Source organism: Nomia melanderi, chromosome 4 (assembly GCF_051020985.1).
Source record: "Nomia melanderi isolate GNS246 chromosome 4, iyNomMela1, whole genome shotgun sequence".
In the NCBI taxonomy this organism is placed as follows: Eukaryota; Metazoa; Arthropoda; class Insecta; order Hymenoptera; family Halictidae; genus Nomia; species Nomia melanderi.
Genome location: NC_135002.1, coordinates 5,211,497 through 5,236,039, shown reverse-complemented (window position 1 = coordinate 5,236,039; position 24,543 = coordinate 5,211,497). Strand labels below are relative to the sequence as shown.

Genomic DNA, 24,543 nt, shown 5'->3' with positions numbered 1-24,543 from the left:
CGACGTGCTTGCCTCTTTGTGTTCCGATATGAAATCCCTGCGAAAGGTTCACGCTCTAGTAGGATTCCTTGCTATCTGCACCCCATCTCGATTACGTCACCCATCTCCCCTCCCCACGCTATGAAAATCAGATCCAACTATGATACCCTCCTCCCTCTTTCAGATATCCTGAAGCTTCCGTCCCGAAACTGCTCTAAAAAGAGAAAGTTGGCTGTGCGAACAGGTAAAAAGGAAATTGAACTTATTAATTATATCGTTTATTCTTACTCATCGTTACTCGATTTATCTATGTTTCATGATCTATTCTCTAATCTGCCCCAATTTCCAGTTTCCACCAGCAGCACAAAAATATCCCATTCCCATTTAAACTTACATTGATCGATACGCCATTACAAATTCCAACGAAACTAAAACGAGGAGCGAGCTCGCATAGTTCCCGCGACCAACGCTAAATCACCGATCTCGACGGTTTCGTAATTGCAGCGTTGTCACACAGCGATACCAAGCTTCCCGCGGAGTAATTACCGCGGGCCGCTTCCTTTGAGCTTACATAATTGCATTACAAAGTCGAAGCACCGCGGTACGCTTCGCGCACGCCAGCCAAACGGTATCAATCGCCTTCGTTTATTACCAAAAGCATCCTCCCTTCGTGCACTCGGTTCACCTGGAAACTTCTCCCGGAAAAGGATCACTCCACGAAAGTATCCTCATCTGTTCATGAATAAAAGACATCACAGGAACTGTGAACCATTACCGAATATAAATCAGCGCCAGCCCTCGCCAACCCCCTAACACTTAAAGCGTTCCATGAAAATGAACCTCTGAATCCTCGAATCAAAAGCCAATCCAAAGGAACCCAGAAAAACGATCGAACAATAGGAGAAAACTCACTTCTTCCCAGCAAATTGAGCCCCCAACCCCCAAGAAACACCCGAACAATCCCAACAAACCCGCTCGAGTAGCCCCCGAAAGCCCCCGAGCGCAGGAAATACATACTCGTCCCGTCGACGATTGTCTCCGACGAAAGGGCTCCGGAATTTCGTCGGAAAAAATCGATCCCGAAATGTAGGCGCGCGGCGTACGTCGCGTCGCGTCGCGTCGCCGCGTTTTCAGGCCGCCGCTGGAGGGTGGTGGCGGCGGCGGCGAGCGGGCACGAGGACGCCGGGGGGTCGGCGCGGCGGGGATCGCCGGGCAGGGGCGGTCGGGGGCGTCGGTGGGCGTCCGAGCCGTGCACGCGCATGTTTCTTCGTCCGCGAGTCGACGGATCGATGCTGGAAATAGCCCGAGCCGCAGGAGAGAGAGTACGAGGTGAGTCGGCTTCGCTTTCGGCAGGGCCTTCGCGGGGCTCTCCACGCCCGGCTTGTTTTCCCGTGTATTTTCCAGACACCGTGAACAGAGAAACGGAAGCTCCGTCGGACGTTCACGCGGGTTTCGCTCGCGGTCGCGCGTTTCCTCGGTTTGGCACCCGGCTCTCCGCGGTCCTCGACTTCTCTCCATCCTGGAGGAAGAAGGGTGAGAAAGTCTGTGAAAGGAAGAGGGAGAAAGAGCGAAAGAAAGGTTGAGAGAGAGAAAGGGAGAGAGAGAGAGAGAGAGAGAGCGTGTGCGAACGAGAGAGAGAGAGAGAGAGAGAGAATCAGTGTCTCCTAGCCCTCCCCTATCTATCTTTCTTTTACTTGTTCTTTCCGGTGTTCTCGTGATCCTCCCACCCACACATCCACACGACCCACCCCCGAAAAGTGTGTGCTCTGATCGTCAGTCAGTCATCCATCCGGCGGCCGAACGAAACGCAGGGGAAGCAGTGTTCTCGATACCCCGGCCGCGCGGGATGACTCGAAAAAAATGTGCGTCGTACCGATGTGGCTGACGAGGCTGGAATCGTAAGTACAGTACCACCCCGATGCGTGATAGACGGAGATCTGATCCCCGGGGACGTAGCGTTAACACCCCGCGGCTACTACACCGTCAGGCTTTGCTCTCCACGGAATGATGTACGGTAGAAGCTGGCTAGGCCTAGAGACACGCGAGACACGACACGACACGACACGACACGGCACGACACCTGCGCTTCCATCGGCGATTGATTCGCTCCAGATACCGGAGTCGGCTCGGTCGCGTGTCGATCGTGCACCCCAATTCACGGCAGCGATCCCAGAAGGCTGCTGGATATTCTGTGCGCCACGGTTTCGAAGCCGAACCCCGTCTCTGACGGGAGTTTTAGGGTATCGGCTGGGGTTCATGGTCGGTCTTCGGCTATTTTCATAATCGATTGGACGGGGATGACGTCGGAAAGGGGTCGGAGCTTCAAGGGTAGCTTCGGGGAGACTATTTTCTAGGGTTCTACGATGTTCTGGAATAGTGCTGTTAGGGGATTCAGTGGGGGATTCTTGGGGGAAGTAGGATATTCAAGGTTTCATGATTTCGATGGAGCTTAGAGGATAGTATTCGAAAGATCTAGAATCTCTACTCTATAATATTATATAACAATGAAAGACTTCGATTTAAATTTATTCTGAGAAAAATCCATACTTCTCCAAACCCCGTTCTAAGCGTAGCTTCCATTACACCGTTCTACATCTAAAGATTCCGTGCCATTAAAATTACAAGGTTCAATCGGACCTTATCAAGGCCGCTTCGAATGCAGGAGGTTCTCTGCTCCAGATTCCATTTTCCTAGGCACGTAGAAATATTCCATCCGCCTCGACCGCGGATTCACGGACATAGCTGACACAGCGATGATCGTTGCTAAGACGATAATGAAGCTGCTCATCGAGCACTGGCTTGGTCGATACTCCCCTCTGCCTTTCGGCACCCCTAGCATCGTCTTCTCATTCTCCTCGTCCGCTCTCAAAGTTTAATCACCGACCGGGGAATCTCTCGCAGCGGTAACTAGAGCGGAATCGCTCGTCGACGAACGGTTTCCAATCGCACACCGTCGCGACGTGACAGGCGAAGAGCGTCTGCTCGACGAGATCTCCGTCGACGTGCCGGCATTACGCGTGCGCCTTCGCCGGAAGTCCGCTGGACAACTCCGCGAGATATCGGACCGATACTCCTGGCCCGAAAGTTTCTCGATCGCGTCAGAAATCCCGGCTTCCGGCCTCGAGTGCTCCCGTCCGTCCTCCGTTCCTCGAGGAACACTCGTCCGCCGACGGCCGACGAAATGGCGGTGTGTGTGTCACGGGTACAGGTGGTTCCATTGAAATTTATTCGGGACGCGTTCCAAGTATTCGCGTTTTCGAGCTCGATTCGGCGTTAACGGAGTGCGCGTCGGCTCACGGCGGCGTGCGGGCACGAGGGCACGGCGGTCCGAGTGCGCCGGATTCCGTATGGGGGAATTTTCTAAATATAAAACGGCACGCGCACCATTTTTACCCCTTTATTCGGCTACGCGACCTCGTTCCGGCGGATCCTCTCCTTGAACTCTCCGGACGCCGCGACGGGAACGACTCCTTCGCCCGGCGACGGTGTGCGTTTCCTCGCTTCGACGAGTGCCAGTCGATAATTCGTGTTATTGTTGTTAAGTGGGCTACCGTGTCGCTTAACTCCCGGCGATCGTTTAACTCGCGCGCTTCGCTTTGCGGACGGAGTGCGGCCGTACGAAACATGAACAGGTTAGCGTGATTGGAATTTGTTTATAGGGTGGACTGATTAGATCCCGCGATTGCGTTAGCGGTGTATCAACCGTTTACTCGGTATCTCTTAATCGCTCTCGCGCTGTAATGGGGCTCGAATTAATTGATGCCCGTGATAGAAGTTGTTCCGTTGCGAGCGTAATTTGTAACGACGAGTGAAGTATTTATACGATGAAGATATAGAATAGGATTGGTTTATATCACATACTATCGATGTACATTGTTTTCGCGTATTAATTAGTATGAGAAAATACACACGAGGATTGATTTTACAATATTTTTGCATATGAGATGTACTATGTTCATTACGAACAGGATATTAATTAGAGGTCGAGGATGAATATTCAATTAGATTGAATTAAAGACAATACATCGTTATGAAACGTTGGTTATCGATGTAAAGGTCAACGTTGAATTCTCTCGAATCAAATTTGTACACATTTCACGCAAACATGGCGGCTGTACTAAGGGCTGCGAAGGGCTTCGTAAAACAAACCGTTCGAGCTTCACCCACGTCTGTTCACCGATGAATTAGCGTTCGCCTATCGTTGGTAATTAACTCGTAACAAGTGTCGGTCTCGATTTCGAGTCCGCGGGGTCTCGAACCGTGCCGGTCGATAATCTCTATTCAGCCCGGTGACGCGGCACGAGCCAAATTTAATTATCTGGCTGCCGGAGATAAGAATACACCTTATCGTGTCGTGCTCCCGTGTATCGATACTGTAGAGACGTCACTTCGCGTTCAACTGTTTCCACTATCCCGACCGTTTGCTCGACGCAGAGCAAACACGGGGTTTCCGTGTGCGGTAACGATTTCTAGAAATGACGTTAACCGTTAGCCGTATCGCGTGTATGTACCATTTACTATGAAAATTGATATTTTAATGGACAGTAAAATGTAGTTGAAAATTTTAAGAATTTTAATATATTAAGAGGCTAACAGGGAAAAGTATATAAAATTCCTATGAAAAAATTGTGTCTCACAATTTAGGCATACACTTTTAAAATGGGACAACGCAGCTAACCGATGAAGCGATATTCCAGCCGAGGAATGTACCTAGTAGCGTTCGAGGAATTGTTAATTCGCGACTCGTTAATCGCGTTCGTTTATAGCTTCTCGTTTGTGCTTGTTTTGTCACCGGTTTGAAATTCAAATAACCGCCGCGCTGAATTCAAATTCAACTTCGCGGAATCATTGATCGGTTACACAACCATTGATCGATTCAACCATTTCATCGGAATTCTTGATTTCATGTTTGCTGCGTCAATACGTAAGCTATTCTACTTGAACTTCAATATTTACTTGAATGCCTATCGAGAGATCGCGTCGATTCAATAACGTCCTCCGCTGTTCCTCCACGACGTTCGTCTCCATAAAAGATAATGTCAAAAAGAGTATAAGGGTTAGTCTCAACGACAACGCTCGATATTCGGTGAACCCTGACCTTACACATCTTTGTCTTGTTTTCAACCTTACCTCGCTTCTATTTTTAATTTCTCCACTTATTATTATCTTCAAACAATTCCACCTATACCCGAAATCTCTCTAATAAGAATACAACTAATCTCGCTAATTCCACCGAATACAACTTCGACCTTCCTGCTAATAGAATTTCAAACGCAATTGACGCAGTTTCCAATGCAGACGCGATTCGATCACCTCCATCAAAAATTCCATTACCTCAATATTCCTAAATTTCCGGAAACTTCGTTACAAGCTTCATCGCGTTTCGCCAGATTTAATCGTAGATTCCCTTCGTTCTCCCGCGAATGCTGGAAATTTCCGAGGCGAACAATGACGGGAATGCGTTAAAGTAAAAGTGGCAAGAATCCTCGGTATGCTCGAACGCCGGGTATCTAAGTAGAGTGATCTCGTGCCGGATCGTTCGAGCCGTAAGATCGGCTGTCGATCGCGTTTCCGCCGAGAAAAGGGAACGGGAACGCTCCGGCGGCGATTCTCGTCCCGTTATCGATCCCGGCTTCCCGTTTGTTACGTGCAGGTGTATCGGTTTTAGTAGAGCCAAGGGTGGGCCGCGATAGCCGACGAGTTTGTTAGCGCACACGACACGACACGGCACGGCGGCCGCCCCCTGTCCAGCAATCTGGAGCACGTGCACCCCTCCAATTATCGACGGAATCCTGTGTTTCGTACACGTTGCTGGCCGACCGACACCACCGCTGGTCAATCTCGGTGCCGTAGACCCCTGTTTGATCGAATAGATAGAATAGAGAGGGCTGCCGGCCCTTTTCAACCGACGACTTCGAACGTTTTTTATGTCGCTTCTGCGAAGCGTTGGAGGACTATCGACTTTTTCGCCCGTGCACTGCATGTTCAGGCAAATTCGTGAAACTCGGTCTTTTTCGTATATTCTTTCGGTTGGTAGTTCGAGTCGGAGTGAAAAGATTTGTTAAGCTGTGGATTGGGAATATTGCCGTAAATTCGAGTAATTTAAAATTAGATTTTTGTACAGGTTTCATTGGGTGTTTTGATCGATTTGGAATGAGAAGAAAATTTGTTGAGCTATGGATTGGGAATATTCCAGTAAATTCGAGTCTTTTGAAATTAGCTTTTTGGACAGTTTTTATTGGGTATTTTGATCGATTTGGAATGAGAAGAAAATTTGTTGAGCTATAGATTGGGAATATTACCGGAAATTCGAGTAATTTAAAATTAGCTTTTTTTGGACAGTTTTCATTGGGTATTTTGATCGATTTGGAATAAGAAGAAAATATGTTGAGCCTTCGTTGATGGATTGTAAATATTCAAGTAAGTCTTTTAAAACTGGTTTTCTTCTTGCATAGTTTCTACTGGGTATTTTGGTCGATTTGAAATGAAAAGTAAATTTACTTCGTTGGTGGTTTGTAAATTGAATTCCAAGTCTTTAGAAACTACTTCGTACAGTTTTCATCGGATATCTGGTTGAACATTAAATGGAAAGGAAACGTGTGAAACCTTCGTTTAAAGCCTTCATTGAACAGATTTATATTAATTCGGGAGTCCGGAGTACATTTTAACGTACTCAGGAACTCATGCATACCGTACAACATTCCATGTTTTCATATTTCTTCAACAAACAATGCTTCTCGCGAAACAGCAATTAATCAACTCGAGTTACGTCACCGAGAATAACATTAAATATTCCTCGCTATTCCTCGTTAACGTGGAAACCGCATAGGTTCGATCAACGATTTCGAAATAAGAACACAGGATATCACGCATCGTCATCAGGATAATTCCTACTGTTAATTAAATTCGCCGTCCGAGACGGATTAGCGCGGCTAATAAGTTAAACATCGTATCGCGTAAGCCTTTAAGCTCCTTATCATCCGCACGAAACGTATCGAGACCTACGGTGCATCCACGGAACATCTGCATTTCTCAGTTCCGTCGCGTTCGTCGTCGTCGATTCACCTCCGGGCAGCGAGAATCGAAGAACAACGGCGAAGTAGCAACGAGAAAATAAAGGGAGCAGGGTAGAAACAGCCACGGTTACGGTACTGCGATCGATCGTGCAGTTCTGGCAACGATCCCGTAACGCGAACGCGTCCGTTGCGGAGATTCGCATCGGTCCTGCACGGGAAACTTGGACGACGACTGGTTCGTTGTGCCAGATCGGAAGGACGCTTCCTGGAGAGGTTCGCCTGGCCCTTTCCCGATTCTTATTGATCGTCCGGTCGACGCAACTTCTAGATTTCGCGAGGATCCGCTGGTCTGTCGGGGCGCGCGCGCGCTTGCTCGCTCGCTCGCTCGTCGAGAAAAAGTTCCGGACGGATTTAGCGCGGCGTGTTCGAGGTGTGACCGGCTAAATAAAGATCGGTAGTGTGCAACAAGTATTCGAGGATCTCGGCAAAGTGGCGTGGAACGGCGTGGGAGCTGGCCTTCGCGCGCGATCCGCCGCACGCCATCCGTGTTTCGCACGCATCTGGTTCCGTTCGAGTCGAATCCTGCTTGAAAACGATTCTCACCAGCCGGTAGACCACTTTGTACGCTGTAGAGATCCCGCACGATAGTTTCCCTTGGCTGTGACGCTTCGAGATCGAGCGGTGGTTGCGCAGGAACTGGTCGAAAGGTGGGATTGATGTTGGGGAATTGCTCCGTGGGGTTAGACCAACATGGCGGTGCCGGCATCTTTCTCCACTGCGAAGATTCTGGGCACCGCGATGGGATTGTTTACGTTCCAATTTGATTGCGGCGCGTTGTTTGAAGCAGTTTAGAAGACTACGTCGTAACTCTTTCATTCGAGTGATCGAACATTTGAGAAACTTCGGTGTTCAGACCGTTGGCCAGTTCCGAACGCAACTGTTAGTTCTTCGGTAGATTCTTTGGTTACCCACGCACCAGCACGATTCGAAGTACCGTAGTTGTCAACTAGACTATGAGTTCCATTCTAGTATCTACCTACTTTACCGTCTACCCCCCTTCCGGCATCTTAATTCGCATAGAGATCTGGTAGGTGTTCGTCAAAGAGGAGACGTACGGTGCACCGACGCACTTTTGCCTCCGCATGTAATCAGCCCGTGCTCCTCGGAGAACCTCGGGTCTCCTCTTTCAAACAGATTAAATCAACCGGAGCAGATTTCTCTCGAGGAAACTCTCGATTCCGATCCTCTCTCGACGGTCCGACCGGCGAGGCGATCCTGAGCCGCGGAAATCGTTTGATTGCAGAGGCCTCGCGCGACCCACTGTAGCTCTTAGAGGATGCACAAGATAACCAAGGGCCTGAAGAAGAAGAAAAAGCAGAAGAAGGGGAAGAAGGGCGCGGAGGAGGACGAGTTCGACCCGGAGGAGCTCGAGCGTTATAGGCGCGAGCGGGCGGAGGCCCAGCAGAAGGCCGAGCAGTCCGGCGAGCAGGCCAGTAACGCCGGTTCCGACGAGTGGAAGAAGTTCGAGGCGTTGACCGCCGGCGTCGACTCGATCCTAAAGAAGACCCAGGGGGATCTCGACCGTATCAAGTCGACCTCGTTCTTCCAGCGGAAACCGCCCCTAGAGGAGGACAAGAAGAAGGAGGCCGAGGAGGCGGGGGAGGGCCAAGAGGAGCAGGGCAAGAAGGGCTCGAAGAAGTGGGTGGGCTTCGACGAGGAGGGCAACCCGATCGAGGAGGAGCCGCCTGACTTCGAGGGGAAGGGGAAGGAGGGGAAGCCTCTGGTGAACGAGGACGGTCTCGTGGATGTGCCGGATGACAACGATGAACAGGAGGACTCTGTGGACGAGGACATCTTCGACACCACTTACGTGGACGTTCTGCAGAACATCGACGTTCAACTAGCTTACATACCGGACAGCCCTACCGAAGAGGACACCGGCGACGATCCGTTCGACACTACCAGCGCGGACAAGGTTGGCTATAACGATTAATGTTTACTGTCGCGATCGAGTTTTATATCGTGTTCAACGTTTAACGTCTTCGATTTGAAATTGAATCTTCGCGTCTTCGGTTATTATTTTTTATTATTATTTACTATTATTATTTTCACCGAAAGGTCCTCAAGACAGTCGACAAGAAAGGCAACAAGCTAGTCAGCCTAGGGAACGCGGTCGAAGTTCTCTCCGGCCGTGTCGACTACGTCAGTTCCTGCAAGATCTCGAAGGGCCGACGTCCCAGGATCCAGCAAGACCTATTGTTAGACGACTTCGGCGAGTCCGAGTTACCAACCGAAACCGTATCCGCCGAGCCCGTCGAGGTCGAGAAGACCTTGTTAGACGATGACAGTGATCTTCCCGACATCCCCGTCGATCTAACCAAACTTCCCCCGGTTCTGCCGCGAGCGACCAGCCCGTTGCCCGCCCAAGAAGCTTCGGCGGAGGCCAAACAATCCAACGAGCCTCTGGACATCTCGGAGTTCGAGGTTCTCAAGGAGAAGAACATCCTAGAGGAGATCCCGGACTTAGACGACGCGGAGTTCGACCTACACGCCCCGCCGGATGCGCCCGTGCGACTCGAAGAGGCGGAGGATCCGTTCGGTGCCAAGGAACCCGAGAGCCTAGTCTTCCAGAACGAGATCGCGGAGGCCAGCTTCGAGGCTGCCACGTTCGTCGACGAGGAGGATCCCTTCGACACCACTTTCGCGGAGAACATCCTACCCGGCAAGACTGAGCTCAAGTTCATCGAGAAGGAGCTAGAGGAGCTTCCGGTGTCCGAGGTGACGATATCCCTGACCGATCCAGCTGGCCTGAACAGGGACTACGAGACAGGACTGTTGACAGAGGAGAATGGCGGGACGGGTCTCCGGGGGAAGAAGGATCTGCTAGGAGGATCCACCACCGACCTCAGCCAGTTAGCTGACCAACCGATCGCTCCGGTCGAAGACATCACCTACGTGGACCCGTTCGACACCTCTGCGGTGCAAGAGATCCCACCTGGCAAGACAGAGTTGAAGTTCCTGGAGAAAGAACTACTTGGAGACCAAGCGAAGCCGACCAGCGAAGAGTTAGACGACGACGACTTCGATCCTAGGAAAGAAGAGCAACCCGTGGTTGCAGCTCAAGTCGCGCCGTCGAAAGTTCCGCCTAGACCTCCTTTACCAAGCGCCCCGGTTCAGCCAACGTTCAAAGTCGACTTCAACGAGGAAGAGAAGAAGGAAGAGGCGGTTGCCGGCCAGGACCGCGGAAGAAGGACCTCGAGGCCTGAAGTCCTCGAGTTGGCACCCGCCAAGGCCGTCGCGTTCGAGTTGCCGACTCCATCGAAGAGGCCAGACCTGCTCGCCACTTCCGAAGAAGAGAAGACTCTGCCCTCGAAGCCGCTGACACCGTATTACTCCCAGAAATCCATCGAGGAAGTATTGCCACTCGACGAGGAGGAGGCTGATGTGGACCCCTTCGACACGAGCTTCGTCGCCAAGGTAGCGCCCGGCAAGACCGAGCTGAAGCTGATCGAAACAGAGCTGCTGAAGCAGGAGACGAAGCTGCCGCACAGCATCAGCGACCACGATTTCAATCCGAGAGCCGAGACCGAGCCGACCAGACGGCAGAGCGACTTCTCGGCTGGCTCTGTCAGGCCTAGCGACTTGAAGCTCAAAGAGGTGCAGACTTCTGTGCTGAAGAAGTTCGAAGAGGAGAGGGAGCCGAGGCGGCCGCAGCGACAGGAGAGTCTGCTGGACGCCGAGATCGACGTAGACGCGAAGCCCCTGACACCGAGGATCGAGTCCAAGGCTATCGAAGAGGAAGAGATCTCCTACGAGGACCCTTTCGACACTTCGATCGCTACCAACATCCTACCCGGAAAAGCGGAGCTGAAGATCCTAGAGAGCGAGCTGCAGCAGATCTCCGGAGAAGTTCCTGTCCGACCTCCTACCGTCAATTTAACCGCGATCATCGCCGCCAGCGTGCCGGAGATCGACGACTTCGATCCCAGAGCCGAAGAGAAGAAGGAGTCCCAGGACTTCCTGTGCATCGACGACCAAGATCCAGGAACCAAGGTCCTCACACCCCTGCAGAACGAGAGCGTAGTCTTCGGGGAGGACGTCGATCCGTTCGATACAAGCTTCGCCACCCTAGGACCCGGGAAGACGGAGCTGAAGCTGCTAGAGTCTGAGCTGATGGACAAATAAGAGGATCTTCTTCCAATTGCTTCTGCGCTGATCCTTTCTCTTTAAGACTTTCTCTACCGACACTGCGATTTATTGAAAGTAATAGTACCTTCTACCGTTCACCGACTCGATCGTCCGCCATCATGGATTCCAAAGGAGGCAACCCGTTCCTGATGGACGATTACGGAGCAGAGGAGGACGACAGGCTCGCGGGGCAAGCCTCGAATCCGTTCCTCCAGGATTTCACGGACACCGGGGCGAGCGGGGACGGGGCGAATCCGTTTCTGAACTTCGCCAGCGACCAGTCGTATCAACCGACGATGACCGTCGACTCGACGAACCCGTTCGCCTCGTTCGGCGTCGACACGTCCGCGCCGAGCGCAGGCTTCGAGCCCGCCACCACCGATACACCAGCGACCAATATATTCACTAGCCAATCCACCAACATTTTCGTGACATCCGAATCTCCCGGGGACTTGTTCGACGCGGCGGCCCCGACGCCCGCGTCCGACGAGATCTTCGGGCAACCTGCGACTCACTCGGCCCCGTCGCCACCCTCGCAGCCCAAGAATGAAAAGGTCGCGCCGTCGAGGCCGCCTCCGCCGCGGCCGCAACCCCCTGCGCCACCTAAGCACACTAAAGATTTGATTCTCTCTGTGACCGGGGCGATGGACGCGACTTCTAACCATCTGTTGGATCGACTACAGGTTAGCTTATTAAACAACTTATCCTTTTACAGCCGGGGCTCCGGAGCAGTCATTTAGAATTGGTAATTATGAACCGTGGAACTGTGCTTTTAACCCTTTGCACTCGAGAGGTGAGTCTCACACCATTCGATTCGATTTAACGAAATTACAAAGTGTTATATATCGTATTAAGTTTCGTATAATGCATCGATATGCGAAATATTTCTATAAAATATGTTTTCTCGTTAAGTTCGTTTCGAATAATGCCATCTACGTCTCATAGGAGAGTGTCGAATGTTTCTAGTGAGAAGCTTCCGAGTGCAAAGGTTAACTTTTCAGCTACGGCAGTACATGTAATATCACTGCAATTCGAAACTGACAGAATTATCCTGTGAGCAATTACGTTAGGTTAGACTATAATGTGCATTATTATCGATGATACTTGAGTTGTTAGAGAATCGTGCCGCAATGGTACACCGTTCGAAAAGATGATATACATGAAAGCCACTATAATGGCGACCAGTGGCTAAAAGGTTAAACATATTGTAAGTTTTCTGTACATACAATTAAAGTCCCATTGGTCGTTACAGGCAACCAGAACTCCAAGCCCGACGCTGATGCACTCACCATCCCCCACTCCGGAGCACAGCTTCGCAGACCTCCTGGACGTAGACTCGAACGTCCCGGACCTGATGTCTGACGACAGCAAACCCGCTCCGATGGAACTGTTGCAGAACCAGGACATCCTAGACTTGTTCGACGCGCCGAACACCGACACCACGACCACCACGATATTCTCTTCGTCAATGGCAGCAGGGGACGCGAGCAACCTGGTCAGCGGAGTGACAATGTCAACCACCACGGCTCAGGACAACCCGTTCGCCAACATGTCTGACCAAGAGGCACCCGCGATGGCAGCTGAAGATACATTCAGTGACTACCAGGAAACAGCGTCCATCACCAGCGAGAAAAGGCCTTCCGTGGTTTCGACGACGGGCGTGGTAGGCAGCGACATTGACGAGAAGGTCATCGATTTCGCTGCTGAGGCTCCAGCGGCCATCGACGCTCAACCAGCTATCTCCGCTTCGGAACTGTTCTCAACCGCGACCGACCAGCTCGCGACCGCCACAGCTGAGTCGAATTTCTTCTCTGTCACCGACACCACTACCACGGCTCCGTTCGGAGTCACCGACGTCACCAGTTCACCGTTTTCGACCTCTGCTCCGCAACCGTCGCCCACGCAACTCTTGTTCTCCACCGCTGACACCGGCCCACCCTCCTCGAAGCCCTCCGGTCCGTTCGCGTCCGATTTGCTCGGTGATTTCGGGGACACCGGTAAAGACGTCAGCGCTGCACCAGTGACGAGTCCACTTCCGGCCTCCGAGTTCCCTGCCGGCGAGCCGTACAAGGCTGACGAGCAGCTGGACACGTTCGCAGCCGCTACCAAGGCTGTCGAGAGCACTGGAGATGCTTTCGACATCTTCGCGTCCAAGTTCGACAAGGCTGCCGAGCCTGATGCCAACGCTGACCCGTTTCTGGATGCTTTCGGCGGAGGGCCGACTGCGATGGACACTTCCAGCGATGGTCAGTTCGCGTTCGATGGAATGATATAGATGTTCGTAAACTCTGCTTCCCGTGGGAGTAAATTCGAATCGTGTTTTCGACAGTTTGGGGCGATTCCTCTGTGACCGGCTCGGAAACAGCGGCGACCGGTTTCGGGGAATCTGACGGGTTCGACTCGTTCCTCAGCATGACCGCGCCGCCGCAGGAAGCGAAGCTGAAGAGGGCGGAGTCCGCGGAGTCCGATGAGGGTCCCGACTTCAGTGTTTTCATCAAGTGAGAGTTAATGATGATCTGTATAATTTATTTCATAGGGAAAAGTATGAATATAGAGAAGAAGATTTATATCTAAAGCTACTGAATGCTGGTTGAAATCCTACGTAAAAATCAGCTAAATCTTAGTATGTTGATGATCCTCTTTCCACAGACCCAAAACAGGAGAAGACACCGCGAGCATGGAGGACGGATCAGTCCCCGTATTGGCTCCGCCACCAAAGAGTCCTCAGAACACCGCGTACGCTGACTCCTCGCCTCGGTTCAACCCCTTCGACAAGTCCGGATTCGCTCAGGAAGCCGTTGTCCCGCCGGAGGCCGTTCCGATGCCAGAGATGACTAGGACGGACTCCCAGGTACTTTCGGAATCCTCTTGACAACGTCGAGTCATCCTTCAACCGAAGAATCTCGATTAGAATCAGACAAATCGCTTCGGTGGAATTCGAGACATTCGAATCAACTCGTTTTCAGGAAACTCCACCGACGCCATTGTTCGACGAGGACGTCAGCCAGCCGTTAGAAGACTTCCCGAGGGTGACGTACACCGGCGACGGATGGGAGATGCAGCTGCGCCAGCCGAACAAGAAGAAGATCACCGGTCAGCGGTTCTGGAAGAAGATCTTCGTGAAACTCGTCTACCAGGCCGACAATCCTGTTCTCCAGTTGTTCAACAATAAGGACGACAAAGATCCGTTCCAAGAGCTGCCTCTGCTTCCTTGCTACTCGGTCTCCGACATCGGGGCGCAACAGTTCGATCAATACGGCAAGATCTTCACGGTGAAGCTGCAGTACATCTTCTACAAGGAACGCCCCGGGGTCAGGCCGGGTCAGGTGACCAAGGCTGAGAGACTCACGAACAAGCTCAGCCAGTTCGCTGCGTATGCTATTCAGGGTGACTACCAGGGGGTGAAGGAGTTCGGCAGCGACCTGAAGAAGCTGGGTCTTCCTGTCGAACACGCGCCGCAGGTATAGTTCTTATTTATACAGCAGTTAACCCTTAAAATGCTGTGTGGGGTCCTCCAGGAGACTCCAGTATGTTCATAGCTGAAAACAAAATAACGGTAATGTTTTTAGAACAGACAAATCATCCACAATACTTGATGAGAAAAGAGAAAATACATAAAATATGAAAAATTGCAAAAAATTACAAAATTATTAAGGAAAAAATCATCCATAATATTTGACGATAGAAAAAGAGAAAATACATAAAATATGAAAAATTGCAAAAAATTACAAAATTATTAAAGAAAAATACTTTCTGGGCGCCCTGTAGGACTCCACTCAGCATTTTAGGGGTTAATAGAGATTAGCGAAGACAGTTCGAGACGTTAGGACTCTGTCGCGTCATTGCAAAATTGTGAATTTATATGATCAACTGTCTGTTTATATAAGAAATACCAAGAAGTTCGTGGATCAGTGATTTACAAATGATTGTTTCCTGAATATCATAGATCTCTCAGCTCTTCAAGCTCGGCTCCCAGACGTACGAAGACATGAAGCAATTCTCTTGCGCCATCGAGGAGGCATTGTTTAGATTATCCGCTCACCGAGATCGAGCACTCACTTACAAGATGGAGGAGGTGCAGATAACCGTGGTGGATGAGCTCTACGTCGAGCAGAGTTCCGAGGGCCACGTGGACAAGCAGATTGCGCGCGTTCGACTGTTTTTCTTGGGTTTCCTTACAGGTTAGAATATTCTGTCAGTGTTATCGTTAACCCTAACCGGACCACGATGTGACTTTGAGTCACATTTTAACTTTTTACTTAAATTATTTGATTATTTCATATTGCATCTCCAAAAGTTCTTTCGACTTTTAAAATTTGGGCCCTATGAACAAGAACAGTAACATTTTAATCATTCCTTTTATCCTCAGTCACTGAGAGTCACATCGTGGTATGATTATAGAAACACGTGATACGATTAGGGTTAAATACAAAGGATATTAGAATAAATGACTTCAATCTGGATCATCTACCGCAAACGAATGTCTCAAATGTTCCTCTTGTTTCTTTCACGGAAGATTTTCCTCAGAGTCGATTTGTTGTTACATTAGGCATGCCTGACGTCGAGCTGGGGATAAACGACATGTGGCGACAGGGGAAGGAAGTAGTGGGCCGTCACGACATCATTCCGGTGGTCACGGAAGAGTGGATCCGGCTGGAGAACGTAGAGTTCCACGCATGCGTCCAGCAGGACGAGTACGAAAAGTCGAGGATCATAAAGTACGTTCGTCGAGCCGCTTTCAGGGGACTAAGGCTGTCTAACAATTATTCTCTGACTCGATATATCAGCTCCCGCGGAAAGTTCCATCGTCGTTCTCTCTTTCGTCCGAATCAGTTGCTCGAATTCAGTCGGGAAAAAAAGGATTGCCCGGGCACACGCTATCGAAAGACATGCGAACCTTCCGCGGAGACTAATGTCTACCCGCTGACTGCCGATTAACCATGACTAACCCGTTTGAAGGTTCAAGCCACCCGATGCATGCTATATTGAACTCATGCGATTCCGTGTCAGGCCGCCTAAAAACAGGGAGCTTCCCCTTCAGCTTAAAGCCGTAATGTGCATTACCGGTAACAAGGTAATGTCCAAACCCTAGCTAATGTAGCATGATCCGTAATCACCGGACTGCGGACGTTTGTGTAGATCTGGGCGTAGATTAACCCGTACAGGTCGCGGTTCAACGTCACTTTAGAGGGTTTAGAGTAGAATAGTATTTAGAATAGATTATTTTCGTGGATATCGGGAAGAAATTAGTATAGAGATTAATATTGTAATCAATATAGTACAACTTAATTCTTTCCATCATGATCAGTTGTACTGGAACCAGACGAAATTGTAAATTAGTGAAACTAGAGGAAATTAGAAATACTATGAAATTATGTGGAACAGAAAGTGCAACGAGATTATATAAAATTCATGCGATTGAACTATATGAAACTGAGAATACAACGGAATTATACGAAACGCACAAAGCTCCGCAATCTACTAATCACCCTGTGACGTGTTACCCAAAACCGCCGCCATACATCAGTACTGTCGTGTTTGTCCGTTGTGAGCCTGATTAGCGATCGCCCACGCATGCTCGGATTGACACCAACCTTTCGCGTTATCAGGTGGAGCTGAGGGCCGACATCCTCGTGCCAGGATTCGCCTCGAGGAAACTGGGCCAAGTGCCCTGCGAGGACGTGATGGTCCGGTTCCCGATCCCGGAGTGCTGGATCTACCTGTTCAGGGTCGAGAAACACTTCAGGTACGGGTCGGTGAAGTCTGCCCATCGGAGAACCGGCAAGATCAAAGGCATAGAGAGATTCCTCGGCGCGGTGGACACTTTGGAGCCGCAGCTGATGGAAGTTACCTCGGGACAGGCGAAATACGAGCATCAACATCGCGCCATCGTGTGGAGGATGCCTAGGTTACCGAAGGAGGGTCAAGGTGATTTCCTGTTACCTTCGAAATTCGGATAATACGTAGTTGTTGTATAGGTTGATAAGTATGAAACGTTTCGGGTGGAATACTTTAAAAATGTTTAGGATTGTAGTGATTTGGTAATATTAAAATTATGGAAGTATTGAAAGTATTTATATTGAAACATTACAAATATTTAATAATATAGTGATTTGGTAATATTAAAAATATTGACGTATTGAAAGTATTTATACTGAAACATTAAAAATATTTAGTAATATAGTGATTTAATAATATTAAAAATATTGAAGTATTGAAAGTATTTATACTGAAAAATTAAAAATATTGAATAATATAGTGATTTAGTAATATTAAAAGTATTAATGTTTCAGTGTACATATTTTAAATGTTTTGATATAAATATTCTGAATATTTTATATGAAACAGTCGCTAGGAAAAATGTTGATTCCTTAATTTCTGTTGCATTCAAGAAATTGTATGGATTGACAAATTTTTTTAGGGGCTTACACGACGCATCAACTGGTCTGTCGTATGGCTCTGACTTCGTACGATCAGATACCTGAAAATCTCGCGGAATACTGCTACGTGGAGTTCACGATGCCGGCGACCCAGGTGTCCCATACGACAGCGAGAAGCGTCAGCCTTCAGAACACCGACAGCGATGACCCGCCGGAGAAATACGTTAGGAACCTGTCGCGGCATGAGTATAGGTACGTAGGAAATAAATGTTGCACGGAGATCTTGATAATTACTGATAGAACTCGGACCTTCATTCATTTTCTTCCTAGCAGGTGTTGGATTAAATAAGAGCCTCCTGAATTTCATTCAATATTTTATTGCACCAAGCTTCAGGCAGTTCTGAAGATTTCGAGAACGAAAAGTTTATCTGTGAAATTTCGAACCTATCGACTAATCAACTTGAAAATTATCATAGTTAATCTCTAAGGTGCTACGGAAAATCCTAATCATGAAATCTAGATACTTCACGAATTCTCTTCATCACTGTTCAACCTTTCCATTCCTAAATAGAAGAAAAAACCCAATTCCGCAATCAATCAATCTATTTTCTTCTCCGCAATTTCGCCACAGCGACTAAACAAAACATTTTTACCATTTAGAGTTAGTATCGAGCGAAACTGTTAATTGCCTACTAAATCCAACTAAACAAAACATATTCACCTTCTCGAGCTGGTGTCGAGCATAAATATTAATTGCAATTTACTAAATCCAATTCCATGATCAAACTATTAATTTTCTTTTTCACGATTCCACAACTAAACAAAACAAATTCACCTTTTCAAGTCGGCATCGAGCAAACCTGTTAATTGCAATTTACTAAATCCACTTCCTCAATAAATCAATCCATTTTCTTCTTCACGATTCCTCAACAACTAACAAAACATATTTACCTTTTCGAGCTGGTGTCGAGTAAAAATATTAATTGCAATCTGCTAAATCCAATTCTATGATCAATCTATCCATTTTCTTCTTCACGATTCCACAACTAAACAAAACAAATTCACCTTTTCAAATCCACATCGAGCAAACCTGTTAATTGCAATCTACTAAGTCCACTTCCTCAATCAACCCATTTTCTTCTTTACGATTCCTCATCGACTAAATCAACATATTCACCTTTTAGAGTCGGCATCGAGCATACGCAGGGCGAAGGTCCAGGCGCGTACGTGTCAGCGACGATCGGGAAGAAGATCCCTGAATCAACGCCGGAGGTACACAGCGAGGTGTCGGACTCGGCGCCAGCCGATTCCGATTTCGATTCGGACTCCGAGTAAATCCAACCGAATTTCCGCGGAAACCTCTGACAAGTCGCAATCGAACTAATCACTCGTCGACGATAGGCATTCAGATGGGACGAATATATAGGAAACGATGCCTGTGACAAGACGCGCGGCGAGCGGTTTCACGGCGGCGAGTTTGAAACGCTGACCGCATCCATTCAAGAAGACACACCCCGACGAACGAAACTATCGAGAAATCCTCCGTGATGCGACTGGCCAACCAGTCGTCATCGAACGCACATCAGTATTATCTCGGTCGCTGCGTTTCCTCGCTCGTTTCGATCGACGCACGCCGCGAGACGCGCCCTCGCCGCGAGTTTCGCGTTAAGCCGCGTCCCCGCGAGCGCCGAACGACTCCGAATGGAACATTCTTGGTCTGGCTTGGGTCTGTTGTATAATAACGGTTATAACGTTTATCGAACGACAATATTACACCTGCTCAAACAAGAAAACTCACGGCGTCGCATGGAAACCGTAACATCCGGGGTTACGCGTTAAATGAAACTGCACCGGTTTTCGTGTATAGATTTAGCGTATAAAAGTTGCAACTGTGATTAGCGACAGCCCCATTTGTTCGGTACGTATTTACTTGGCGTATAGAGTGTGCCCACAACGAAATATCTAGCTTGATTCGCGTGTTACTTTCGATCGTCCCGATGTTGCCGTTTCCGCGCGGTGGCCCGTGTTTATAACTATTAATAATGAATGGGCGAATTAATTATACAATAATACGATTATCGTGTACAGCGGTGTGGACTAAAGATAACGTTACAAGCTCGAGGAAGAACGGCCGTCGTTCGTTGGAGGAACGACGGCTCCCCGTGTTCCGCGCCAGCGGGTACGCGGCTTGGCCCAAAATAGCAGTTAACGAAATGTACGTACGAAACAAGTAATTTGTAAGGGAGGACAATACTGATTTTACGTTCGGTTTAGCTTGCTAAGTAGTAAAACACGGACGCGCGGCGAAAGGCTTTGCCACGCTGCCCGTCGAAGGGCGAGATCGGACGCTGCGGAAGCGTGGATTTAACGTAGATCGTTGTTGACTAGTCGGTCGAAGATGTTTCTTTATATTTTTCTCGGTTCCTTTCTTGTCCGCGGAATAGAACACGGAACACGCGTTGCTCCCGAAACGCTCCTCGGATGGTAACGGGAAACCCCGTCGCGGCGGTACACGTCGATCAGAGGACAATAGTTGTTAAATTAAGGGAAATCGTTGCAATTACGGAGGATCGTGCGCGCATATCTTATCGTTTGAGCTTGCAGAGGAAGTATATCGAATGTTATTCAGTCGTAGAGCGTAGTTTATCGAGAATAACCGTCGGTTAATAGGCAAATAAGAGAATAATTATAACGAGTGAGATGGGTGATGATCGTTTCGCCTGTGTGCGTGCGTGTGCGAATGTAACCGTAAGGTAACGAGAAAAAGAAAGTGCGTTTGCGTTTGAGAGTGAGAGAGAGAGAGAGAGAGAGAGAGAGAGAAAGATAGGAAGAGAGAAAGAGGATCAGTGTACTTACTAAGACTGTTCGGAATGAAAGGTACGCCTGCGATTTCTCTAGATCTTATAACATTATTTCGTACCGCGTTAGGTCGCGAGAACAGGTTTGAACGCTTCGCGAATTAATCTGTAATTTACAGCTGTAAGTTTCCGTTTCCGAGTTTCATTCGTCGATTAGTTAATTCGCGTGAAATCGACCGACGCTGATTTGGTCTTTTTAGCGTCGAGAATGATTCCACGCGAGAGCTGCGCGAGGATTAAGGCTGCGGTTACATTTGGCGCGTGCTAGTTCAGTAGAATGGACGTTCCGACGAACTCGTATCTGAAAATCGTTGTGTATACACTTTTAGGAATTCGAGTACTTCGTTTTGACTGACTTCTTGACTCATCGACTCATCGACAATTGACGTATTGACTGAATTTGATCGAGTTCATCGAGATTTTTGGAGGACAAACGCCTGGAAGTTGCTACGTATATGATTTCTAGGAATTTGTGTAGATATTTGATTGATTTCGTGTATCGACTCAGTAGTATTGAGTTTATCGAACGGGTAACTCGTCTGAATTCACATCCAGTGTAATCGCAGTTTAATAGAATTCTTTAGGATAAGGTCGGTCGGCGACTCGAGGGTCGCCGCCATTAATTTATAACTGGAAGAGCGAAGGGGTAGACACGTAAGTTTCCTTTCGAAGATTTTCAAGATTTTTGGTTTAACGTTTTTTCTCATCCTGCAAAGGAGATTGGAAGAGTCACTCTAGTCCTTAGCTTGTAAGAATTAAACCGCGTGACCCGTCGGACGCCCACGAGCTCCGGTCACGCGTCCCACTACGGATATGGGTGTAATTATAGATCCAACGACGTTTAGAGATGTCGGCCGATATGCCAACTGACTTTAGCGGTAATCTAGGGTTAATCAAGCGATCGTGTCGGTTTATAGATTGTCGCTCTGATCCGTGTCAGCGCGAGACGATGCATCGAATCGTGGTTATTACATAGGTAATAGCGTCTTCCCAGTGGCTTCGTCAGCGGAACAAGATGGCGTCCGCTGGTCACTCGTTTCGCATACTTTGCCTTTTGAGTTTCTGTTTGAAAAAAGTACATTCAACTGGTCGAAAGTCGTGTAACGAAATTATAATTGCGGAAGCCTGTTCGATCAGACGATCATTAAGTCTATCATAAATATTAATTTCACTGTTATTTTTATCGCATAATGCTTTCTTACAACAATTTCTACGTACACGCTTGAAATTAAAGTACTAAGGATACAATTAGGAAATGAATGAAGTATTGGAATAGCCTGCTTAAGAGAAACTACAAATTCAAAGTAAACGAGGACTTCAAGTGATTAACGATTGAACGCCGTAGCCGTCGACGAAGTCGCTGCGAAGCAATTGTAGGGGTAAAAATTGGGTTCCGTTCTTTGAGAGGCAGCGCCAAAGCTTTTCCGTCCGCGTCATCGTGACGGTCTGTTTGCGTTCGATACATTAAACGGATCTCGAGGGAGGCATCTCCGACTCGAGATAAAACGTTTCCAGCTCGTGATCTCACCTAAGCGTAATATCGCACCGTCGTGCGATGGAACCGGAACGGCGTCTGTGGAACTTAAAGGGGAAGTGAAATCCGATTAAAACACACGATGCGTATATAGATAGATATCTTAGGAATGGTATTTAAATTAGCAATTTATGTATGATATACCGGCATGCCTACCGATCGTGTTTCTCCGATGCAACGTGTGGGTTAAGTGCGTGCGTGGGTGCGTGTTAGCTGCATGCGTGACTGAAACGAATTGCGCGTGAAAGAGAACGAGAGAGCGAGAGAAAGAGAGAACACAAAGATCTGTTGCCCGCGCGAGGAGGTCGTAATTCAAGATTGATTTTCTTCGGATCACCAGATTTATTTTGCTGGAATGTTGAACGAGAATAGTCGAACGACATTCAGAAGCCGATCATAATTTACTGGCCGCTTAATCGCGTGATTTCTCGCGATGTGAAGTATTGATCTATGAACTACGTTACAACGATCGAGTCCCGAACTATAATTACGACCGATACGGATTAAGGACTCCGTTCGAGATCATTCTGCATTCATAATCAATGGATAAGCCTTTCACAAGATAACTTAACCGAGTCCACTTTTCGCGAACGCCTCGAATTCAGTATCTCCGATGTATTCGTATTTGCATCTTTCAGTGCCAAGGCTAATTGCAATGATTCATTGGTGTGAATCTTTATCGTTAAGTCCACGGTAATAATGTTTGTTATCGGATAGAAATTCGAACGTACAAATTAATTTCGGCGCAAGCAGCAGTAAGCGTAAATTTGCAATTGATATATACTAGTAACTGCCTAAACACTCGCAGGCATTTCGCAAAAATAGTCTACGATGCGTTTTCTTTTAGACTTGTACGTTCCATTGAAGGCGCCATTTTGTCGGAAAGTGGACTCACACGGTAATAAGCAAAGAATAGGTAATAAGATTAATAATTTCAAGCACGGAGAGGCTTAAAATATCAACAACAAAAAATCGATCTCCGAGGAAGATCCAAACAGAAGAGGCTATTGTTAACAGCCTAAAACTATTTAACGCTTTACCGCGATCGGAAATTCGCTGTTGCTGTCGCTGGTGCTTAATCGTGTCGGTAAGGTAGATCTCGCTGAACCATTACGACCTCCATTTGTTGCCGCTCCTGAAAACATCGCCCCGCATCTCCAGGAAAAAGAAATTACCCGTTCCCACGCGCATAAAGTATTAAACTGCGTAGGTTAATAGATATAAACCTGTTATTTGGAGTCACTGTAAACGATTAATTGTAAAAGAGCTAGTAGTGTCGTTGTTGTTCTTATCATTAACGGTAAACCAAAACCAAAAAAAAAAAGAGATGGAAGAAAAATTGCGAGCAAAAGAGGGAACGGAAGGAAGAAAATGTTCTGTACAGGTGAAGAGAGTCTGTAAAGGTGTCATTAACGGTGGTGATCGACGATCAATAAGATTTAGCGAGAGCGTCCGTTTCGTCGTGCGAATCGAGCAATGAAAGATCGAGAACCCCTTTTGAAAACGCGCCTTCATTGTCTTTCCCGTGCGAATTTTTGTCCGCGCTTGCATCCAATTATTTCGTCCGGCAGGCTTTTTATCAAACCGTACGCGACAAAACAAAACAAAAAAAAGAAAAAAATCAATTTTCTACACACCGGGGACGACTCCCCGACGAGCGTACCATTCGAAGGACCACGCAGAGGTTCTCGCTCGAGCTGATGAGACGATTAATTAACGTTCCTTTAACGTGCACTCCCGACGACCGTTAGCCGACCAAACGCGAGGCTTTAGTGTCTTCGTCGTAACGTGATTGCCTGACGTATCAACGAACTTTAAGTAAGCGAGGTTCGTGAACACACCGTTAGGGGTAGCGAAATTCCCGTAGGCTTCGGGTTTCCCATATTTAAACAGGACTCGAAGCGGTTCCGTTCACGATTCCCATCCTTTTTTTCTTTTTCCTATCGTTTCGTTTGCGAGCACGTGATGCCGAGACGCACGCGAAATCGCCTAGTTTAGAGAACCTTCCTTTCGTTTTCGATCGTTAACGATGATTTTCGCTGTTTCCGGACGGCGCGTCGAGCCCCGGTATCGAGACTCAAAGACGACCGTGTGTACCGAAACATTCCCCCGATGAATCGAGAATAGATCACCTCTAATCTCCGATCTGTAATTTATAAATCTATACATATATAAATATATAAATACAAAAATATATATTATGTATACATGATCACGTGTATGTAACGTCGTAATGTGTAATTATACGTGTATGTATGATCTGTAATTGTGATCTAATAGTAATCAGTGCGATGTATACAAAGAATGATGAAAGTGAGAGAAAGAGAGCGAGAAAGAGAGAGAGCGAGGGAGGGAGAGAAAGACAGAGAGAAAGACAGAGAGAAAGAAGAGCGTTGATTGAGGGGATCGGGTCCCCGACACATGTATGTATTATAATTTCGTAACCGAATCAAATGAGAACCCCTGACGGGGGTAAACTAGGCAGGAACAAGTGTAATACTGTTAGCTAATGGTATTATTGATAAATTCTATGTATCAATAAATAATATAACATTGTTTAAGGGACGAAATCGGGTTGACGGCGTTGA

General features: G+C 48.0%; 1 protein-coding gene across 1 annotated transcript; it reads left to right on the top strand.

Annotated features, from left to right (window-relative positions):
• The first annotated feature begins 1,269 nt into the window (after nucleotides 1–1,269).
• LOC116435092 (uncharacterized) lies at nucleotides 1,270–24,525 on the top strand. Its single transcript, XM_031994290.2, is given in 14 exon segments — nucleotides 1,270–1,877; nucleotides 8,299–8,970; nucleotides 9,114–11,178; nucleotides 11,181–11,866; nucleotides 12,436–13,429; nucleotides 13,513–13,681; nucleotides 13,833–14,034; nucleotides 14,150–14,644; nucleotides 15,130–15,364; nucleotides 15,733–15,901; nucleotides 16,143–16,257; nucleotides 16,793–17,111; nucleotides 17,605–17,815; nucleotides 18,748–24,525. Coding segments are annotated over 13 exon segments (6,450 nt in total). The 5' UTR covers nucleotides 1,270–1,877; nucleotides 8,299–8,331; the 3' UTR covers nucleotides 18,899–24,525.
• The last annotated feature ends 18 nt before the right edge of the window (nucleotides 24,526–24,543 follow it).